Here is a 20,964-nt window from a genome sequence, read left to right as displayed (position 1 = left end):
GTCCCTGGGTCCATGTTGATCCCAGGGAGAGGTGGAGTAGGGGCCCCAGAGATGCCCTCCTGAGGAGCAGATGTGCCGGAGATAATAGGTCCGGGGAGCAATTGCAGTAGTTCCGGATTCCTCTCAACAGTAGGGGTCCGGGTTTTGGTTCCCCCTGGGCTTCTTCGCAGTGCTGGCATAGGCAGGATTCAAATTCAGGCTGTGCGGCTCTTATGTGGCAGGCTGTGCAAAGGGAGTGTCCCTTGGCCTTCTTGGGTGGCTGTGCCATAGTTTTCCATGAGTTTGTGCGCATGGCTGCCCTCAAAAAACAGTTTGTGCATGTGGTCATGCGCACAGGATGCGCTCACTTGCGCGCGCTGTGTGCAAAGGTCGTGCGCACGTCTCATTTTGTGTGCATCGCTGTGAGTCTATATTGGGGGTGTGCAAGTTAGGCGCATTGGCCACCCGGCCTGCCCTGCGTGTACCTCCGGTCGAGGTGGGAATATGGCGCCGACAGTCCTGCTCTCAAGATTGCGCCCCCCGAGGGTCTCCACGTGTGGACCCTTGCACCAGATCGGAGCCTAGACCAAGCCGAGCTGCTCAACCCAATCAGTGTCCCTTTAAACCTCGCCTGAAGAAACGTTCGGTACGGCTATCTGAGCTCTGGAGACCGGAGACCTCAATTAAAAGATTTTTACCTTACCTGGTCTCAGCACTTACTGGTTGTGTGCTGGGCGGTCTCCAGCTGCGGGGGGAGAGGGGAATACCTTCATCGCCATGCTCGATTGTGCACCCGCTGCCTTTCAGCCACCCTGGGGGCTAAGTCTATGCCGGGAACCAGCTACCGAATCAAGGCTCACCTCAGAGGGATCTCAGAAATCACCTCAGGAATTCTCAACTGGGGGAGGAACCCTTAGGTTTCACCTCAGGAGAGCGGGGCTCGATCTTCTTAACATTTACAGCAAAGAAAGAAATTTACCTTTAACACTATTCTAGTATGTGGTACAGTGTCCACATCTGCTAGGAGACTGAGAAAGTGAGGTCAGTGCAGGGGTATATGTACCCAGGATGACATGAGCTTTGAAATCTGACTGTCTCCCATCTGCTAGCAGAAGAGCACAATACCCATTGGTCCTGAGTCCATCTGGCCACACACTAGGAAATAAGGAATTCCAGAAAGACCTTGGTGAGACAACCATATTGTTTGCAAAAACTAAAATGGTCCCCTAGACTTAAGTCACCTGCAATTCTGAAAATTCTTAGCAACATACACCTAGAGTACAAAAAAAAGACAACACATAACATACTTTAAGGTTAAGAACTGAAGTGCCCTAAAGTGGTTGTAGTAGAGTAGGAAAAGGCAGTTGAGATTAAATCTGGAATCCAAGAAGGAACTGGATCTCTCATTGAGACCTAATCTGCTTTACTCCCTTAAGAAAATCATCTGCTTGAAGGAAATTGATCCAGATATTGACCCCTGGAACAGGTTAAAGATACTACCTGAACCTTCAGGAAATTCAGAGCCAACCTTCTGTAACCCCCTCCTGCAGGATATCTAAAACATGAGGAACTGAGGCACTGTTAGAAGCAATTCGCCTACTAGCACATCACACTGCAAAGTTCTGTCAGTCAAACTCCAACACAAGCTAAGAAAGTAGGACTCTTTCTAGTTATAGAGAGTATTCACCCCATCAGCCAACCAAGCCCTCCAAGGGTCAAACCTTAAAACAAATTCTATCCAGATCCCCTGTGACATTAGATCCCTTCGCTGCAATAGAATAGACCTCTGTCCAACAATTTGACAAGGACCATGTACCAAAATTGTCTCAGCCAATCCAGCACTACCCGAAAGACAAGGACTCAATAACTCGCCATCCTCTGTAAAACAGAGAAAGATAAGATCTGCTCTTCTCTGTTTTGATTCAAGACTTCTAGAACAGATGAACCTCACTTTCCAATTGAAAAACTAGACCATCTTTGAGTTCTTGCTGACTGCCAATAAAATCCATGAGAGGCTCCCCCCAACCATGCCCAATTAGAATGCTATTGGAAAAGAGACCATATTCTACCACCTAAAGCATATCTACTGAAAAATCCACTGGAACATTTTACACTGCAGCATGTGCTATTGTTGAAAAAATTGTTCTTAACCACCCGGCATAACAGAAGCTCTGCTTGTTCTGCAGTCTGAAAACTCCTGATGGCCTCCTTGATTCAAATAACTACTTTTGCATTATCTGACATTTTCTGGACAGGCAAAAACCAAAGTTGTGTTAAACAACTGCTCTAGTTATCCATGGAATGATGAACAGCAACACATTTTGAAGAGATCTCATGAGAACCCTTGCCCACAGTTCCAGAACCTAAACTGCCTCCATGAAGCCCACTAGTTGAAGGTAGCACCCCACTGCCAGATAGCAAACAGCCAGCAAAGAGCACACCTAACTCTGTAGCTTCTGAACAGTTTGCTCCATCAAGCAAACATGACCCAGTGTGGAACAGAGCACCCAGAAATTCCAGAGATTGAGGGGGTTGAAGATTGCTTCTTTTTTTGAAGGCCAGACACCAGAGAGCCACCAAAAGCAGCCTGCAGAGGCCAGAGTAAAAACCAGTACAAAAGTACCATGGTCTCATTCTGCACGTTGCCATGCTAGAAAAACTGTCAGTCAAAACAATTGGATCCCTGGAGGCAGTCTACTGGATAGTAAGCCGGTTGTTCTACTCTGCTCTGATGACCACTCAAGGTGGTCAGTGGATATCATCTTTGTTGAATCTGGTCTTTAAAAAAAAAGTTAAGAAAAAGTGATAAAGAATAAGTAACAAAAGAAAGAGGGATGGGGATGCCATGACCCTGGTGAGGGAGGACTAAGGGTTGCTCCCCCTGTCCCCAAAGTGTGACCCCCAAGACTTATGGAATGAGGTGTTCACTCAAACCCACTCTTGCAGTAATTGGATCTCTATCCTAGCAGCTGACATACTCTGGTGCTGCCTTAATTCAGATCAACCAATCGTCCAGAGTTCCTTCCCTATGAAGAGCTGCTACCATTACAACCACTCTTTAGAGAATGTTCTCGGAACTATTGCTAAACCAAATGAAAGTATCTGAAACTGAAAATGACCTCCCAGCACCACAAGCACAGATATCCGATGATCCTTTATGTGGCAATCAAGATAGGACTCGATAAAGTCCCAAGATAGCAGATATTCTCCTTGCCACAATAGGATGATATACAGCCTTTGGGACTCTTAGTGGTGGAATCGCTGCTCATAGTACATGCAGTGATGAAGTTCCCAGAGGTGGGACAGACTCTTGCTACTCCTCATGTAGGGCCTTGGGAGATACAGAAGCAAAAAAACTCAAAGAGCCTAATATAGGTGAATAGGTTGGTGATAGAGCCTCCTCTGTAGGTCTTATGGAAAACAGTCTCCTCATATCTTTTCCTTTTTAGAGGAGAGGCTTCTGTTCTCTCAGAATGTGTTTGCTTGTCTTGCTGTGGGTGACCGATGTTTGTGCCATGGACATCGCGCTTTGCGCCTCAATCGCCATATATTCTGGTGTCTGCTGCAGCTGGTTTGGGCGCATGGTTTCCCCACTTTCAGCACTGCCCTATGCACTGGATGCATGCTGTGGCCGAATGGTACATTGCCTTTGGCATGGGGGGGGGGGGGGAACGACACAGGAGCCATCGGCTTTGATGTCAGTTTTGACACAGGTGCCTGTACCATCTGGTGTGTCAACTTGTGCCCCATGCGCATCTGGGTTGGGGAGCATACATGCAGAGGCCGGTACTCCTGAACACAAAGGCGACGCAACTATCCCAGAGAGGACTAGATTAAGCAAGGGAAAGCAGAGGAAGACTATGATCAACTGGAAGCTTTTTTGGCTCGGAGTCTTAACGATCTTCTCAGCTTGCTGCCTTTGTGCTCTGGAGGACATTCTCCTGAAATCGTGGCAGTTTGCCTAGTCATGATCCGGGCCCAGGCATAAATAAAAGTAGTTGTGGGCATCTGTGATGGACATTATATGGCCACAATTGCAGTACTTAAAATTGACGGTCTTCCTCTCGACCATATTAGACCAGAAGGTACTGTTTGGGGTCACTGGAGCAAGAAAACAGACTGAAAAAAGAAGTTGAAGAATGTAGAGTTTCCACGTCCATGCAAAGAACAGATGAAAAAAAGAGACTTCTGAAAGGCTCATTTGTGATTACAACGCATGCCCAGTAGGGCAAAAAAACCTTAAGCTTTGAGACACAGCGCCGCCTAGTGCCGGCTCTGAAAGATGTCACCCATGCAGCATGGCTAATTCATACCTGCTTAGTCGACAGAAAACCATCTTCTGACGCAGCAGGCCATGAAGGTAGCAGGATTGTACCAGCAGGATATAAACTTACCAAAGCTGGCCAGGACAGTGAAATAGGTTAATGAGAACAGAAGGCTGAGTCCAAGCAAGTCAGTGAGCCAGCAAAAGTTAATTTGGTTCTGTGATTTGGGTCAAGAAGTAAAACTGAGAAGAGGTGAAAGCACTTAGGATTACCACCAAAAGGGGCACACATACATTTGATGAGAACACAAGTTCAGATCAAATGATATCTTTAATGTGTAAAAGAGAAAAACAGCACATTTAATTCTGATACACCTAATGGTTTTCTTATTTTTCCCATAGGACTCAGCAGTTGAAACAAAACATTCTCCCTCTCCCTGCATTCCCCTCAGTGACCCATTGCTCACTTTCACTGCCCACTCATACCAAGCTCTCCCCTCCTCCAGACTCCATTACTCACTATTTTGAACTGCAGTATGCCCATTCTCCCAAGCCTCTTGGCCCCCAATTTCCAGAAAAGCACCAAGGTAAGAGGCACAATGCAGCTCTCAAAGTTTGAGCCTCAGGGGTACCTGTACTCGGCACCATCCCCACAAGGAGAACTAAGAAACATGCAATTATAAGCACCATGCAGCTTAAAGTGACCAAGTCATGCAGGGCTGCACTTTGCTCAGAAGCAGGGCTATGACCTAGTATGGTTTCATGACCCCAAGTTTGTAATCCACCAAGCTAAGAGGCAATGCCCTTGCAGCCTGCAAAGGAGTTGAGCTCATAGAACAGCAAAACTGATAGGTAGAAGTATGACAATTCTCCACTCTTTTCTATGTTCCTCCACTGCGTGCGGAAAGTAATGTAGAGAGGATTGAGATAAGACAACGGGTGTTTTGCTAATGTTGAATGGGTTGGTTTGGGTTTGAGAGGATTTTAAAATGTTATGTATTTGTTTTTACTTGTAAACCACCTTGATCTGCTTTGTAAGTTTGGTATGTGCAGTATATAAATATTAAATGAAAATTGGAAAGATATAGGCAGTTTATTTTCCCCAAGCTAGGACTGACTGGTTTGAACCAAATGGGAATAAGAGACAGGAGAGGAGTTGAAAACAGGCAAATTGGGAGCAAAGACTTAAGTGGTCAAATCAAACTAGCTGCTGGATCTGTCTGCTACACTGCAAATACAGAACTAACTATAAATGCAGGCACTCATAACTGGGACAGAGATTATGCAGAGAACCCAGAGGGCCAGATGTTTGGGCAACAGTTTTGTTTGAAATGGAAATGAAAGGTTATAATAATCTTGTATGCTCATCTATCCAAGAAGTTGGAGTACCAAGGAGGAAAATAAGAACTGTCGTGGAGGAGAGCGATCTTACGAGCAGTTAGGCTCTTCAACAGTGCTGACAAATAACTAGGCAGTCTGGATGGACCACTTGGTCTTTTTCTGTTGTCATGTTGCTATTTGAATATTGCTACATGCTAGGAAATGGATCAATAAAAGTCCACTGTTATATTGCATCGCTTAACTGAAAAAAGTCCTAAAAGGTAAAAAAAAATATATTAAATCTGTTCAAGATTCGTTTCATATACCTACATACAGGGCTAGAAAAATCCCAGGAGCAAGGTTACCCAGGCACACAAAATTTAGCATCTGTGCTTAAAATTAAGGAAGACAAAAAAGGAGCAATAAACAAGAAAAAACAAAACAGTGAAAGACAAAATAAAAGCAGAGTGGAGAAAGTAAAGGGAAAACTTTTCTTTTGCTCCTAGAAATGACTGGCACCTGGTGTTTCATAAAGACCTAGCAAATATCGTGATCCGTGTATCAGGACCACTGTCTGCAGCTTATTCCAAAACGGGTTAAAGATCATTTCAAAAGTCAACAAAAGCCTTATAAAAAGTTATAAAAAAATAGCTAGTGAATGAAGCAATGGTGAATATCAAGGCATCAACTGGAGAAGAGCAGGCTTTCTGTATGTTAATGAAGCTTTTTACCTGAATATTTCTAGACTGTTTTGCAGAATGGAGCGAGGAGTTTGAGCCTCCAGGCTCTTCCCCTTCCCCTCCGCTTCATGTAATTGGAATTTCACGGCGGCCATTACACCACCAGGGGGTTTTTCTAACTAATTCAATCCACTACCAAAACCAGCTACTCCCTGGAATCCCTCCAATCCCTACTTTGAGCTTCAGCCAACAAGCAAGCCAATGCAATAATCTGAGTGTTAAGACACTGGGTGCTGGTTTTCAGTGCACATTTTTAACAGTCAGGGTACTTTTTTTTTTTTTAAACTCCTGATGCAGTAAGCTAATGCTATGCAAATATATTGGGAGTTAAAAAATGCACACTTGCACATTAACCCAGAAAGTGAGGGGGAGGTAGTCTTGATAGTAAAAATCCTAGCCCCTTGTACTGAAATGCCTTCCGTATAACATGGAAATACTGTACACACTATCGCAGAGTGGAGAACACAGGTGCAGCAGGCCCAGCTTCCGGTCTATTTCCTAGTTCTTCAGGTCTCCTCTCACGAGCTTGTAAGCTCTACCTCTCGCATGCAGCTCCTTAGTCTTCAGATCTATAGAGCTTTATTTGGGTTAATTGTGGCAGCCACTGCTCCCCTCACATGAGTACCGATTTATCTATCTGGCAGCAGGAAGCCCACTAGCTAGCCAGATAAGTATTTATCCGGCTAACTAGCAATGAATTATGCCAAATACCTGGACAGATAATTTATCAGGCTAAGTGGTGATCGGTGCCACAGTTTACCTGGATAAAGCCCTAAAGATTTGAAGATTAAGGAGCCACACACGACAGCTAGAGCCATGAGCTCATTAAAAGGTCAGGCATCAGGAGAAGGAAAAGTAACTAAATTATAAATTCATTACTACATTTTAGAAACAAGGAAAGTTCAATATAAAAAAATATAAGAAAGCCAGGCTCCGAAAATATAGCCATGATCTGTGATCTTTACTGTTCTCTCCCCCCCAGTATTTTGGACTTTCACTTTTTTTTTTTTTTTTTTAATGGTTTTATGTGCCAGCCTTGACCCAGGAGTCAAGTTTCTAGCACTAAAAAAAAAGTGCGCTGGCCAGATGCAGTCTCTGCATCGGAGTGTATTTAATTTAGTAATCATTTTTACACCGCAGAATCACAAAAAGGTCAATGTGGTTTACAAACCTCCTAGCACATACATAAAATACAAATTCTAAAATACTAACAATCTGGAGTTACCATGCTAAACTCTGCAATCTGTTCCACTGCGAGATTTATATATTGTTTACATTCCTGCCTGGGGCAACTACCTTAATATACTCCCCAAATCCCTTTGGAACAAGCAAGATTTCAAATTTTTTAAACACAGAAATGATTACCTCAGTTCTCAATTTTTCCGGCATACTGTTTCACAATATTGGACCAGCCACAGAAAAAGCACAGTACCTAATTTCAACCAGGAGTTTGCATGGAGGACTGCTTAATGCCCTCATTTGCATGGAATTTCAATGCAAGGGCGCTAAGCAGTATTCATATCACATCAACAGTAAGTTTTGCACACAGACAACATGCACTGACATGCAGGCAAAAAGGTGCATAATATTTACTGCACTGTTTATATTCTTCCAGCTTTAGGATTTATGTAGACTTACATTTGCTTTTACTGACTGACCCAAAACACCGAGAAACTGCTCTTCAAACCAAAGGAGCCAATGCAAAAAGCTGTTTAACACCCTAGCGAATTTGTTTTAAATGCCTCATACAGTAAGCTAATATGCTAAAGCACTGGTAGTTTTAAAAAAATGCACACAAACCAGAAAGTGTGTGCAAAAAAGGCTTTACGCACAACTGATTTATTCACATAACTGCACAGAAAAGTTTGCGCACACCAATGTTTTCCACATATAAAGTATGATTTATGTGCACAAAGTGCTTTCTGTACAATATTTTTGCACATAAATCATTCTTTATATATGAGAAAACAATTTGTGCACATAAAATGAGCTATGGACAATTTTTTCTATGGAAAACATGCTTTGTGCGCACATCTAGGGTACAGCTCCCAAAGACCAGAACTCCAGCTTTCACCTATAGACTGTCATTAGCCCTGAAAACTCATCTAGGATTAAGAGTTAAATTTCCAATGCTAAGTAACATAGTAATGATGGCAGATAAAGCTCAAATGGTCCATCCAGTCCACCCAGCAATTTGCTTATGGTAGTAACTGCCACTCTGTGCAGTTACCCCCATGCGTCCTGTTAAGAGTAGTAGCCACTGCTCCGTACAGGTTACCCCCATGCAGAAATGTTATACCATCCCTTTCTTTAAGCAGTGTTTAATCACCCACCCTTTCAAAGTCATTAACTGGTCTCATCTTCACCACCTCTTCTGGGAGGGCATTCCAGACATCCACCAACGTCTCCGTGAAGAAATATTTCCTGATACGAGTTCTGAGTCACATATTGTGACTCCTACATCTATTGTTTTTTTCCCCCAAAGGAAAAGTTTTGAAGTTTGTGTATCACTAATACCCGTTAGTTATATGAAGGCCTGTATCATCTCTCCCCTGCACCTTCTCTCCTCCAGGGTGTACATATTTAGATCATTCAGCCTCTCCCCTCATAGGTCTTGTGAAACAGACCCACGACCATTTTTAACTCCTTCCTCTGGACTGTTCGAGCCTGTCGCTATCCTTTTTGATAGTCTCCAGAACTGAACACAGTACTCTAGGTGAGGCCTCACCAACGATCTGTACACGGGCATTATAAACTTCCTTTTTTCTGCTAGCTATACTTCTTTCAGGCCAATGCAATATAGTGCGCTTGGCTGAGCACACAGCTTTACATGTTGATGGACACATGTCCAAAATCCCTCATGCCATAAGGGGATTAGTGCATCTAAAACATGCATCCAAGCCAGTGTGCAGCTAGTAGTGCTCATCACACGTAAATGTATGTTTATGAGGATATTTGCTATTACCAGATACAAAACGTATGCGCCCAACGTGTACATTTTTACTCAAAAATTAACACCTAACAGAAACATAGAAATGACAGCAGAAAAAGAACAGTCTGCCCAGCAAGCTCCCACACTTATTTTCCCATACTTATCTGTTTCACCGACCACCAAGTTCAGGGCCCTTGTTGGTAACTGTTTGATTCGAATTTCCTGCTACTCCCTGCTGTTGATGCAGAGAGTAATGTTAGAGTTGCATCAAAGGAGAATCATAAGGCTTAATGGTTAAGGGTAGTAACCGCCACATCAAGCAAGCTACCCCGATGCTTGTTTACCCAGACTGCACAGATCAATGCCTTGTTGGATGTTGTCTAAGGCAAATCCTCTTTTCCACATTTCCCCCTACTGTTGAAGCAAAGAGCAACGCTGTATATGCATTCAAGTGAAGTATCAGGGTTAAACGGTTTAGGGTAGTAACTGCCACAATAAGCAAGCTACCCCCACACTTATTTACCCAGACTGTGTAGTTCAGTCCTTGTTGGTTGTCTGAATGCAAATCCTCTTTTCCACATTTCCCCTTGCCGTTGAAGCAAAGAGCAATGGTAGAGTTGCATTAACCGTGTGAAGGCTTGTTGAGTAAAGGTAGTAATCACCAGGTAGTAGCCACCATTCCAGCAAGCCACCCCCATGGCTCTTCTCTTCATTCCCATCCTCTAGCTTTTATGGATCCACAGTGTTTATCCCATGCCCCTTTGAAATCCTTCAGTTTTAGTCTTCACCACTTCCTCCGGAAGGACATGAAGAAATATTTCCTGAAATTGGTTCTAAGTCATCGCCCTGGAGTTTCAAATCGTGACCCCTAGTTCTACTGACTTTTTTCCCCCCAACGGAAAAGGTTTGTTGTTGACCATGGATCATTAAAATCTTTCAAGTATCTGAAAGTCCATCATATCACCCCTGCTCCTCCTCTCCTCCAGGGTATACATATTTAGGTTCTTCAATCTCTCCCCATAAGTCATTTTATGAAGACCATCCACTTTTTGGTCACGTCACTGGACTGCCTCCCTTTGGAGATATGGTCTCCAGAACTGAATACAGTACTCCAGGTGAGGCCTCACCAAGGCCCTGTACAAGGGGATCATCACTTCCTTTCTCTTAATAGATATTCCTCTCTATGCAGCCCAGCATTCTTCTGGCTTTAGCTATTGCCTTGTCACATAGTGTCTAACGATCTGAAGTCAGCGAAACAATCACCCCAAGGTCTCTCTCCTGCTCTGTGCACATCAGCCCTTCAGTCCCATCAAATAAAGTTCTTTCGGATTTCCACACCCCATATACATGACTCCACATTTCTTGGCATTGAATCTCAGCTGCCATATCTTCGACCACTCTTCCAGTTTCCTTAAATCTCTTCTCATTCTCTCCACTCCTTCCGACGTGTTTACTCTGTTGCAGATCTTAGTATCATCCGCAAAGACAAACCTTACCTTCTAGCCAGTCCGCAATGTCACTCACAAAGATATTGAACAGGACCGGTCCCAACACCGATCCTTGCAGCACTCTGCTTAACACTTACTCTTCAGAGTAAGTTCCATTTACCATCACACATTGTCTTCTGTCAGTCAACCAGTTAGCAATCCAGGCCACCACCTTGGCACTCACTCCTAAGCTTCTCATTTTATTCACAAGCCTAATGTGCGGGACCGTATCAAAAGCTTTGCTGAAATCCAAGTAGATGACATTGAGCTCTCTTCCTCGATCCAATTCCCTAGTCAACGAATCAAAAAAGTCAGATTTGTCAGACAGGACCTTCTCTTGATGAATCCATGCTGCCTCTGGTTCAGCAATTCTTCTGACTGCAGATAGTTCACTGTTCTTTCTTTCAGCAAAGACTCCATTACTTTTCCCACCACAGAGATGAGGCTAAGCAGCCTGTAGTTTCCAGCCTCCTCTCTGCTCCTTGACTTTTGGTTTTTCTGTGGTAATGGGGAATTCATTCCTGAATACTGTAAAGTGGGTGAAACTCTTTATTGCACCTAATTCAGCTTTAACTTCAGCCAGCTCCTTTTTCAAGGAAGAGAGTTCTGAACAAATGGGGCAAGCCCTAAATTTCCAGATAATTTCCCTCAAAAATAAAGGCTCCACAATAGTTACATTGGGTAGTCCTCATTTTGGTAAATTTATTTGATGGATAACACCTGAGGAATTACCAAATTATCAGAAAAAACCCAGGGGTGGGAGGGAGTTAAACAGTTAATACTTCGCCAGGGCTGTTCACTGGACACTGCCTGCTATTGATTTTGAACAGACCCTCCCCCAGATTGGCTAGCTAAGTTAAGCTTTTTACTTAGCTCTTCACAAGAATCTGTAGTTATGGCTGTGTCCTTGAGTTCTAAGCAGACTGAAGACTTGATTGCCCCCTGCACTGCACTATGAGTCACCTGCCCAAAGCTGAAGAGCCTTATAATGCAGCAATATCAATATCTAGGAAAATAGAGAATATAAGGCTAGCACTACACAAAACAGAAAAATATAACCAAGCAGCCACCTAAAATAAAGATAAATTAAACTTTTTTCTTAGCGCTACACAAGAATCTGTAAGTTGTGGCTGTCTTCTTTAAATTCAAAGCAGTCCTGCCCCAGTGCAGGCATTAATTCTTGAGGAGCCCCAAAAGTTTACAGCAGAGCAGAAAATACTGCTTTTCTGTAGTTCCTCCGATTTAATATCATGGTGATATTAAGTCAGAGGAACCAAAAATAGGAGAACCATACAAAATTTTTTTTTTAAAAATGCCTCCAGCAGTCAGGATTAGAAAAAGGATGCGCAATTAATGAGCATCCATTTTCCTAACTCGTGGCCATGCACAGGTTAAGAAAAAAAGGACACTCAAAACTGAGCATCCGTTTTCCTAACCCAACAGCCACCTCTCCTGGGCGCCTGATACCGAGAAGGCATTAGGGACGCAAAATTTTCGCTGGTGCCTCCTTTTAACAATGGCAGCCAACTTAAGTATAAAATTGTGCACCAGGGAGAGGTGGATTGGAATGCGTTAACAGAGCATCTGTTTAATGTGCGCCGATATTGCATCGGCCAATGTATGCACCCCTGCGCCCTTCTGGCTTTAGCTACTGCCTTGTCACATTGCTTTGCTACCCAGATCACAAGATACAATCTCTCCTAGTCCTCCTTGCATGAGTCTTTCAACCCGCTCTATGCACAACTCTGCAGTTCTTGGCATTGAATCGCAACTACCAAATCTCCGACTACTCTTCAAGTTTTCCTAAGTCACTTTTCATTCTCTCTACTCCTTCAGGCATGTCCACACATTTGCAGATCTTAGTATCTTCCACAAAAAAGCAAAAACTTTCTTCCAAACCCTATGCAAGTGACTCACAAAGATACTGATGAGAACTTAAACCAGAGAAAGAGCTTTTTCCATTGCCTGCCCTAAAATATGGAACTCTCTTCCAAAAGATTTGAGAACCCAACCTCAAAACTTTCAAAAAAGATCTAAAAACGTGGTTGTTTCACAAAATCTGATGATCGGTAAAATCAGGGATTCTTTATTGGTGTCAGCCCAACTCTGGCCGAGTTCCGCTCTCGCAGGAGCTGCCTCAGGGGCTACTGTACCAATGGTTGCTGGTAATGTCTCACATATCAAATGTGAGAACTTCACCACATATCAACAGGAAACACTTATCAGTTGTAATGCAGTTGGTATTTTTAATGGAATACCACTACTGGTGCGATCTTTGTCACATACTGCGAAACTCGGCCAGAGTCAGGCTAACACCAATAAAGAATCCCTGATTTTACCGATCACCGTTTGTCCTGCTTTCCAGCATCATTGATCGGTTTCCGATTTGCTTCCTGTTTCACAAAATCTACATTGACACTCAACCTTCACAACATCCTAACACCCAAAGGAACTACCAACCAAATCCACAAAACAACTTGTCTCCAACCAGCAAACAAACCCTCCTCACTCAAAATTGATTTTCTTCTGGACTATAAAAGATTAACTTTGTTTAATATGTATCCTGTTATACCTTAACTCGTAATTGTAAAGAAAATTACACTTTGAATCTTGCAAACCGTTGTGATGGCTTCACTGAATGACTGTATATAAAAAACTCAAATAAATAAATAGGTTCTCAAATCGACGCTTAACACCATTCTCTCCGAATGGATTACCATTATATATTGTTTCCACTCAGTTAACCAGTAAGTAATCCATGCCACTATCTTGTTGCCCACATCCAAGCTTCTCATTTTATTCATGAACCTCTTACACAGGACTATCGAAAGCTTTGCTGAAATCCAAGTAAATCACATCAAGCGCTCTTCCTTGATCCAGTTCTCTTGTCACTCAAAGTCAGAATTGTTTGGCAGAACTTCCCCGGGTGAATCCTTATTGCCTCGAGTCCAACAACCCAACTGACTGAAGGGAAAGGATAGTGAACTGTTTACAGAGTTTCCATTAATGTTCCCACCATTGAGGTGAGGTTAACCGGCCTCTAGTTTCCAGCTTCCTCTCTGCTACCACTCTTATGAAACAGAAGCACAAGCACTCCTCAATCACATGCCACCACTCCGTTTCCAGGGATCTACTGAACAGGTCTTTCAGAGGAACTCCTAGCACATCTCTGAGCGCCCTTAGTATCTTAGGATATACCTCATCTGAACACACGGCCTTATCCACTGAGGTTTTCTAGCGCTTTCCATATATTCTCTTCTGTAAATGGGGCTGTATCTACTCCACTCCCATCCATGGTCTTGTCAATCAGCAATAGTCCTTCTCCAGAGTGATCATACTGAAGTATGTGTTTAATGATTCTGCTATTTCTTCATCTTTCTCCATACATTGCTCCTTGTCATCTTTCAATTTCACTATACCACTTCAGGCCTTCCTTCTTTCTCTGATATATCTGAAAAATGTTTTGTCACCTCGCTTTACCTCTTTGGCAATTCTTTCTTCTGCTTGACCTTTTGCTTTCCTGATTTTTCGTTGTCTCCCTCACTTTCCCCACATTCTTCCCCAGGTTCCTTTTTGGGATCCTTTATACTTCTTTTAACGCTGTTCTTTCTGCCTTTATTTTTTCAGCAGAGTTGCTGAATGCACTTTTTATATGCAAAACTCCTTGCTGTATTGGCACAGACATCTGCATACAAAAAGACATGCATTCTGCCATATGCACTTCAGAACACACCTTATTGCGTTAGCCCGTGTCTTAGGGAAAAAAAAAAAAAGAAAAAGAAAAAAAAGAGTCTAGCAAATTTAGAGGTTCTCTCAGTACTTAAAGCACCAAGCTATCCAGTTTAAGTTCAGAACAAATTCAGTGATCGTAGAAAGAATTGTTTTTCTTTTCTAGGTGCCACAAAACTGCAAATTCCCAGGCACCATGGATAGGATATGAGGTATTACAGCAGCCAGAAAAAAATAAGTAAACTAGATGGATCTAATCTTGAATCCCCCATATTACAGTTTGATGTTGATCCCTCATTGCCTTTGTATAAGCCAGGATTATCACCAACATGACCAGCATGGCCAAAGTCAACATCCAGAACTTCATTTTCCTCAATCAAGTTATCACAAACATCACTAGGGACAAAAGCTGTAATTTTCTTGCCATATATAATCCTAAATGTACTGATTTTTGCCCAGTATATTTATTCACAAACAGGCTGATGCAATAAGTGAGGACGGAAAATGGGTGCTCAGTGTTGAGTGCCCGTTTCCTAACCCGCACCCAGCCACCTCTCCTGGGCACATGATACAATATTTAAATGAGGGGTCATGCTAAAAAGGAGGCGCTAGGGACAACTGCACGCCACTAGCACCTCCTTGGCAGTGGAAGCCCAGGAGAGGTGGTTGTCAGCGGGTTAGGAAAACCCCAGATTAAAAAAAAAGTGCACCCAATCCGCACATTTTAGCACTCAGAAATTAACCCCAGCCCAGAGCAGGCGTTACCTTCTGAGCAGCCCAAAAAGTAAAAAAAAAAAAAAAGTAAAAGTGTGCTGGTGGTCAGGTTAAGTAAAGGGATGCTCAGTTATCAAGTGTCCATTTTCTGAACCTGTGTCTGTGCACAGGTTAGGAAAACACTTGCTCTTAAAATGGAGCATCCTTTTTTCTAACCTGACCACCAGCAAACTTTACTTTTTTCTTTTTACCTTTTCGGCTGCTCAGAAGGTAACGCCTGCTCTGGCTGGGGTTAATTTCTGAGTGCTAAAATATGTGGATTGTATCATCTAGGGCAGTGGTCCCCAACCTTTTTTGCACCAGGGACCGGCTTCAAGCAAGACCATTTTTCCATGGCCCGGCAGGGGCAGGGCTTTGGTCATATGAGGGCGGGGTTATGGAGGGGATTGGATTTTAGTGCACACTTATCATTTAATTATGACATTTATAATGTGAATGTGACTCAACTCACCATAGATTCTCACATGCATGGCACACTGACCCATGATCGTCACGGGGCTAGATGTAAAAGTACAGTTTGTATCCACGGGAACCCCCCTGACCCACAATAATGGATGTAAAGCAGAATTACGACATTCCCCATACAACTCACCCTACAAAAAAGATATTCTGGTTCTGGTGACATCTCAGTAACAGTAACTCAAACTCCTTCTAGTTCCAGGCTCAATAGCCCTACTTATGAATAGACAGCAGTTTACCACCAATGCATGTCCTCTTGAGAAAACACAACAAATAAGACTGATACAAACGCTTACATGCTAGCAAAATATCTCATCTCGGTAACAGACACAGAACAGACCTAACATACTCCCAGGATCTGTAGTAATGCACATAAACTAATCCGCACACAGTTACACCTGTATTATGGAATACACTCAAACAGGAGCAACCCTATCTATGAAAAGGCAACACTACAAATATTAAATCAGGTCCTAAAAACCAATACACCTCTTATTAGGAAAACAGAACTAGCAAGCAGCTATAGATCCCCACAGAGAAATAATTGTAAAACTATACTAATAAGCAGAATAAATGTTTCAAAACAGAATAACATCCAACAATTAAAAACTCATAAAAACTATTAAACATTCTCCAAACACCAATAAAATATTTCAAAAAAGCAGACATCACACAATTAAAATGGCAGTCAAGAAAAATAAACTTAAAAAGCCACTTTTACTTACCCCCTCCAGCAGCTGTCCTACTCCCCTTCCATGCAGGCCGTGGCACACACCAGAAGCAGCAGTAGAAGATAAGCTCTATACTTATGGTCCTCTTCCTTAGTGCCCATGACTCACACACACACCATACCAGTCATGCCCCCATGACCAGTTTCTGTCTCACACACCAATCATCTCCCAAACAGTCTTTGGCACACACACACCAGTCACCTTCCTGAACAGTTTCTCTCATGCCATACACACACACACAGAGGCTTCCCACTCCCGTGTTCTACTTACATATATGGGCTTCTCACTCTCATAATCACTTTCTCTGTCTCTCACACACACACTCACCAGTCTCTCACTCACATGTTCTTTCAGATATACAGGCTTCTCCCTCCCATGATGTGTCACACACACCCAGGTTTCTCACTCCCATGCTCACTCTTCACATGCACAGGCTTCTCATTCCCATAATCACTTTATTTCTCTCTCTCTCTCACACACACACCAGTCACCTGATCTCGCTCATACATACACACACACAGGCTTCCCACTCCCATGTTCTCTTTCAGATATACAGGCTTCTCCCTCCTATGCTGTGTCTCACACCCCCAGGTTTCTCACGCCCATGCTCACTTCTCTTCACATGCACAGGCTTCTCATTCCCATAAACACTTTCTCTCTGTTACACACACACACACCAGTCTCTCTCATTTCCATGCTCACTCTCCACGTGCACAGGCTTCTCATTCCCTGAATCACATTCTCTCACATTCACACACACCAGTCTTTTTCTCTCACACACACCGTCACCTTACCAAGCAGTGTCTCTCTCATGCATGCACACTCACCCAGGTTTCTCACTCCCATGCTTTCTTTCACCCCCCACAACACCAGGCTTCTTACGCCCATGCTTTCTCACTTCCATGCTTTTTCTCACACACATGCATCAGTCACCTCCCTGACTAATGTTTCACACTCTCACATACACATCAGTCATCTCCCTGAGCAATCACTTTCATTGTCTCTCACATACACACACACACCAGCTCTCTGACCAGTCAATCACACATGCTGGCTGCCTGCTTCTCTCTCTTTCTCTCACTCACTTCCTCTCCCCTCCCCCCCCCCGAGCACAAACGGTAGCTGCACCACCTCCTCCTCCAGCCCCCGCAGGCCAAAAAAGAAGAATCCCATCGGCCACGGAGGCTCATGTTGCTGTCTCCTTTACCTATTATCAGCTGCTTCGATTGCTCGGGGGCCAATGCTGCTGTCGCCGCTGCTATTTTTTCATGCGGCACGGCTCTTTCTCCTTCCCGCGCACCGCGTATCACTTCCTGTTCCGGGTCGGGGGGGGCGCGGGAAGAAGAAAAGGCCAGCCGCGGATGCCACAGCTTTTTTTTTTTTTTTTTTTTTGCACCGCTGCCGTTCCCGCTGGGCTTGAACGTGCAGATAGCCCAGCAGCAACGGCAGCAGGGAAGGAAGAGCAGCGGGAGAGACCGGGAGCGCGCGACACACCTGCCGGTGCTTGGCGGCGCCGTGGACCGGCAAAAAACTCCCACGGCCCGGTCCGCGGACCGGTGGTTGGGGACCCCTGATCTAGGGTGAATAGCTAATAGCCTCATCATGTGCATTTGCATGTGATGAGCATTATAAGTTTTTGTGGGGGGGGTGGAGATGGGTTGCGGCCGCTCATCCAATCCTGGGTTAAACAGTCTGCTCAGCTGAGTGCACCATATTGTATCGGCCTGAAAGTAAAGTTTTAATCAAACAATTTTCTTCCCTCACACAATATCACCTTTTAGGCCTATAAGTGTTCCCTCCTTGGGAGAGATGCACTGCGAATGACACTTTATTACAAGACTAAATAAAGAATTATGAAAGCCCTTCCGTGGGTCTTGGAATACATGCTGATTCCCTATTATCTGCTTAGTGGTTGGTATACTGCTCCACACTACCATAGCTCAAACATTAGCAAATGGTCCCTGATCCATGGATTATGCAATTTTTTTCGTTTTTCTCTTAGCCTAGTGGTTAGAGCAGCGGGCTATGAACCAGGAGACCAGGGCTTGAGTCCCGCTGTCACTCTTTGTGAGCTTGGGCAAGTCACTTTACCCTCCATTGTCTCAGGTACAAACTTGTAAGCCCTCTGGAGATAGGGAAATACCTATAGTACCTAAATGTAATCCACTTTGAAGTGCTGGAAAAAAAAAGTGCAAAATATTGAACATAAATCTAAATAAATACAATAAATTAAAAAAGTATACAACATTACGGTTTAGCTGTTATAAATTCAAGCTTTCCAATACAAGATTAGCGTCTACAAATAGAGTGGTTTTGCACACAACAGGACGACATTAGGGTATTTTGCCAATAACCTCTTAGCCGGTGGGCAGTATTCGCATTGGGCCCCCAGGATTTCTCTGGGCCTCTTTCTGCCTAAGGTCCAGGTGGAAGGTCTGAACTCGGAGTCGAGGCCTCTCCCTCCTACGTTTTCCCTGCGTGGGTTATCGCCTGCCCCCAATTCAGAGCGAGAAAGACCGCTCGGAACAAGAACAACCGGAGCCCGTCCCGTCACGAACCCCGCCCGGGAGAGAACTTTTCATCGCAGTCTCCTCCTTTCGGCCTTTTCTCAGAAGGCCCTCACACAACAGGTGAAACGGGTCCGGAGAGGGGGCGCCCCTGCCCTCTCCTCGCCATAACGCTTGTAGGCCCCGCAGTCCCTCGCATCCAGAGCCCTCGACAGTTCTCACCTGGCAAGAGGCCGCAGAGAAAGAGCAACGCCACCGACCTCGCCCCCGGTCTCCGGAGCACCGAAGAGGCGCTCTGGCCGGGAGCCCCCATCCTCCCGGGGATGAGGCAGAGCTCGGCACGATCCCGGGACAGACGAGGAGCGCTTCAGAACTTCCCCGGCGCCCGTCCCGCCTCCCCCCGGCTCTGAAAGCAGCGCGTCGGCGCCGCGGGACCCCGCGCGAGCCCAGGAGCGGAACGAGCCACGCAGAGCGTAAAAGAATACAAAATAAGGCAGCACGCGCCCAACGTAGGACCCAGAGCCTTCGCTCGCCCCACACACTAAAGACCACTCCCACCCCCGCACCTTCCAGGGCGAGCGGCGCGTACCACCCGCACCACCTCTCACAGGGGAGCGGGGGGTCTTCCGGACGAATAACGACTTTTACCGAGCCAAAGCGAAAGGGACGCCGCTCGGCTTTTGCCGTATAGGCGAAGAAATGCGGCAGGAGAAGGGAAAGCCAGCCACTGAAGGTAAAGTCACTTTTCAGGTTTGTAAGCCTTACCCGTTCCCCCCCTGTAAATGACCTCACCCAGGTACAGGAAACGTGAAACGCTCCAGGAATTTGGTCGCAGGTGGGAGCCGCGCCCTTTGCTCCTTCCACTTATTTTTACTTTTCGCACTGATCCTTCGCTTCACGGATCATCATCACCTAAAGTTATTTTATCAAAAGGTCAGAAAGTCTTTTCAAGTGACCTATCAGGAGGCACAAGGGACGTTTTGTGGTTACTACTGTCCCCTGCGGCTTTAATGGAACTTTCCACGGGAATCAGGGCGTTTCCAGCAGGCAGGACCCGCTCACCTTGGTAACCAGACGGAGGGGGCGTAGCCCAAATGATTCGCGAGCTGCTCACTCCTTTTTTTGGAGAAAGTGTTAGGGCGGGGTGGAGTGTGATGTCATCATGAGACAGGTTCCAAGATTCCGACCGGAAGTTCTGTTTCCTCCGGTCCTCGCTACCCAGGGTGCTGGAATGATTAATAACAATTCTCATTGGTAATTGTTTGGGCATATTATAATTCTTGTCATCCAAACAGAATTCCATGGGGCTATGTAGCTGCATATTTCAAGGGTTTGTATGCCTACAGCCATCTCTGGAGTGGAAAGTATACCTTGTGTTTACCTATATACTGCCTTGAGGATGGGTTTGAGAATTTCTTTATAATAAACTGTAAAACCAGAAAAAACAATTTTTTTTAAACTTACATTTTGTTGGCTTTGGTGCCTCTTTAAGATCCGGCAGCTGCCTGGTTGAATTTTTAGACAATTGTCTATTCCCTGTACCTACCCGGATCAGTCCAGAGGCCTGGGCTCATGCATTCCTGCCAGCAGGTGGAGACAGAGAAAAAACTTGCCTGACCCTGCTACATAAAGCCTAGTGCCACCTGCAGTTCCTCAGTATTTTCTCTCTAGCAGATGGCACAGGGTGCTCAACCTGCAGTTCTGCTGGTTTATTGTCTTTAACGCTTTTTTTTTGAGCCATCATTTATAAATATATTAAAAGCATCTGTCCAAGTACAGATCCCTGAGGCACTCCAATGTTTGCCTTTTTCCACTGAGAAAATTGACCATTTAATCCTACTCTGTTTCCTGTCTTTTAACCAGTTTGTAATCCACGAAAAACATCGCCTCCTATCCCATGACTTTTTAGTTTTCTTAGAAGCCTCTCATGTGGGACTTCCTCGAACGCCTTCTGAAAATCCAAATAGACCACATTTACTGGCTCACCTTTGCCCACATGTTTATTCACCCCTTCAAAAAAATGTAGGAGATTTGTGAGGCAA

General features: G+C 44.5%; 1 protein-coding gene across 3 annotated transcripts in view; it reads right to left on the bottom strand.

The window, feature by feature from the left end:
- LSR (lipolysis stimulated lipoprotein receptor) overlaps positions 1–19,526 on the bottom strand; it is a 111,896-nt gene extending 92,370 nt beyond the window's left edge. For 2 of the 3 annotated variants that reach the window (XM_029576706.1, XM_029576709.1), the window contains exon 1: positions 19,145–19,526. In XM_029576706.1, coding sequence (XP_029432566.1) covers positions 19,145–19,235 — 91 coding nt within the window. In that variant the 5' untranslated portion in view covers positions 19,236–19,526. The remainder of the gene's footprint in view (positions 1–19,144) is intronic. The other variant, XM_029576708.1, reaches the window with a different exon arrangement.
- Positions 19,527–20,964: the final 1,438 nt, after the last annotated feature.

The sequence above is a fragment of the Rhinatrema bivittatum genome, chromosome 14, assembly GCF_901001135.1.
Source record: "Rhinatrema bivittatum chromosome 14, aRhiBiv1.1, whole genome shotgun sequence".
In the NCBI taxonomy this organism is placed as follows: Eukaryota; Metazoa; Chordata; class Amphibia; order Gymnophiona; family Rhinatrematidae; genus Rhinatrema; species Rhinatrema bivittatum.
Note: the sequence above shows the minus strand (reverse complement) of the source record. Positions and strands in the feature narration are given on the sequence as shown.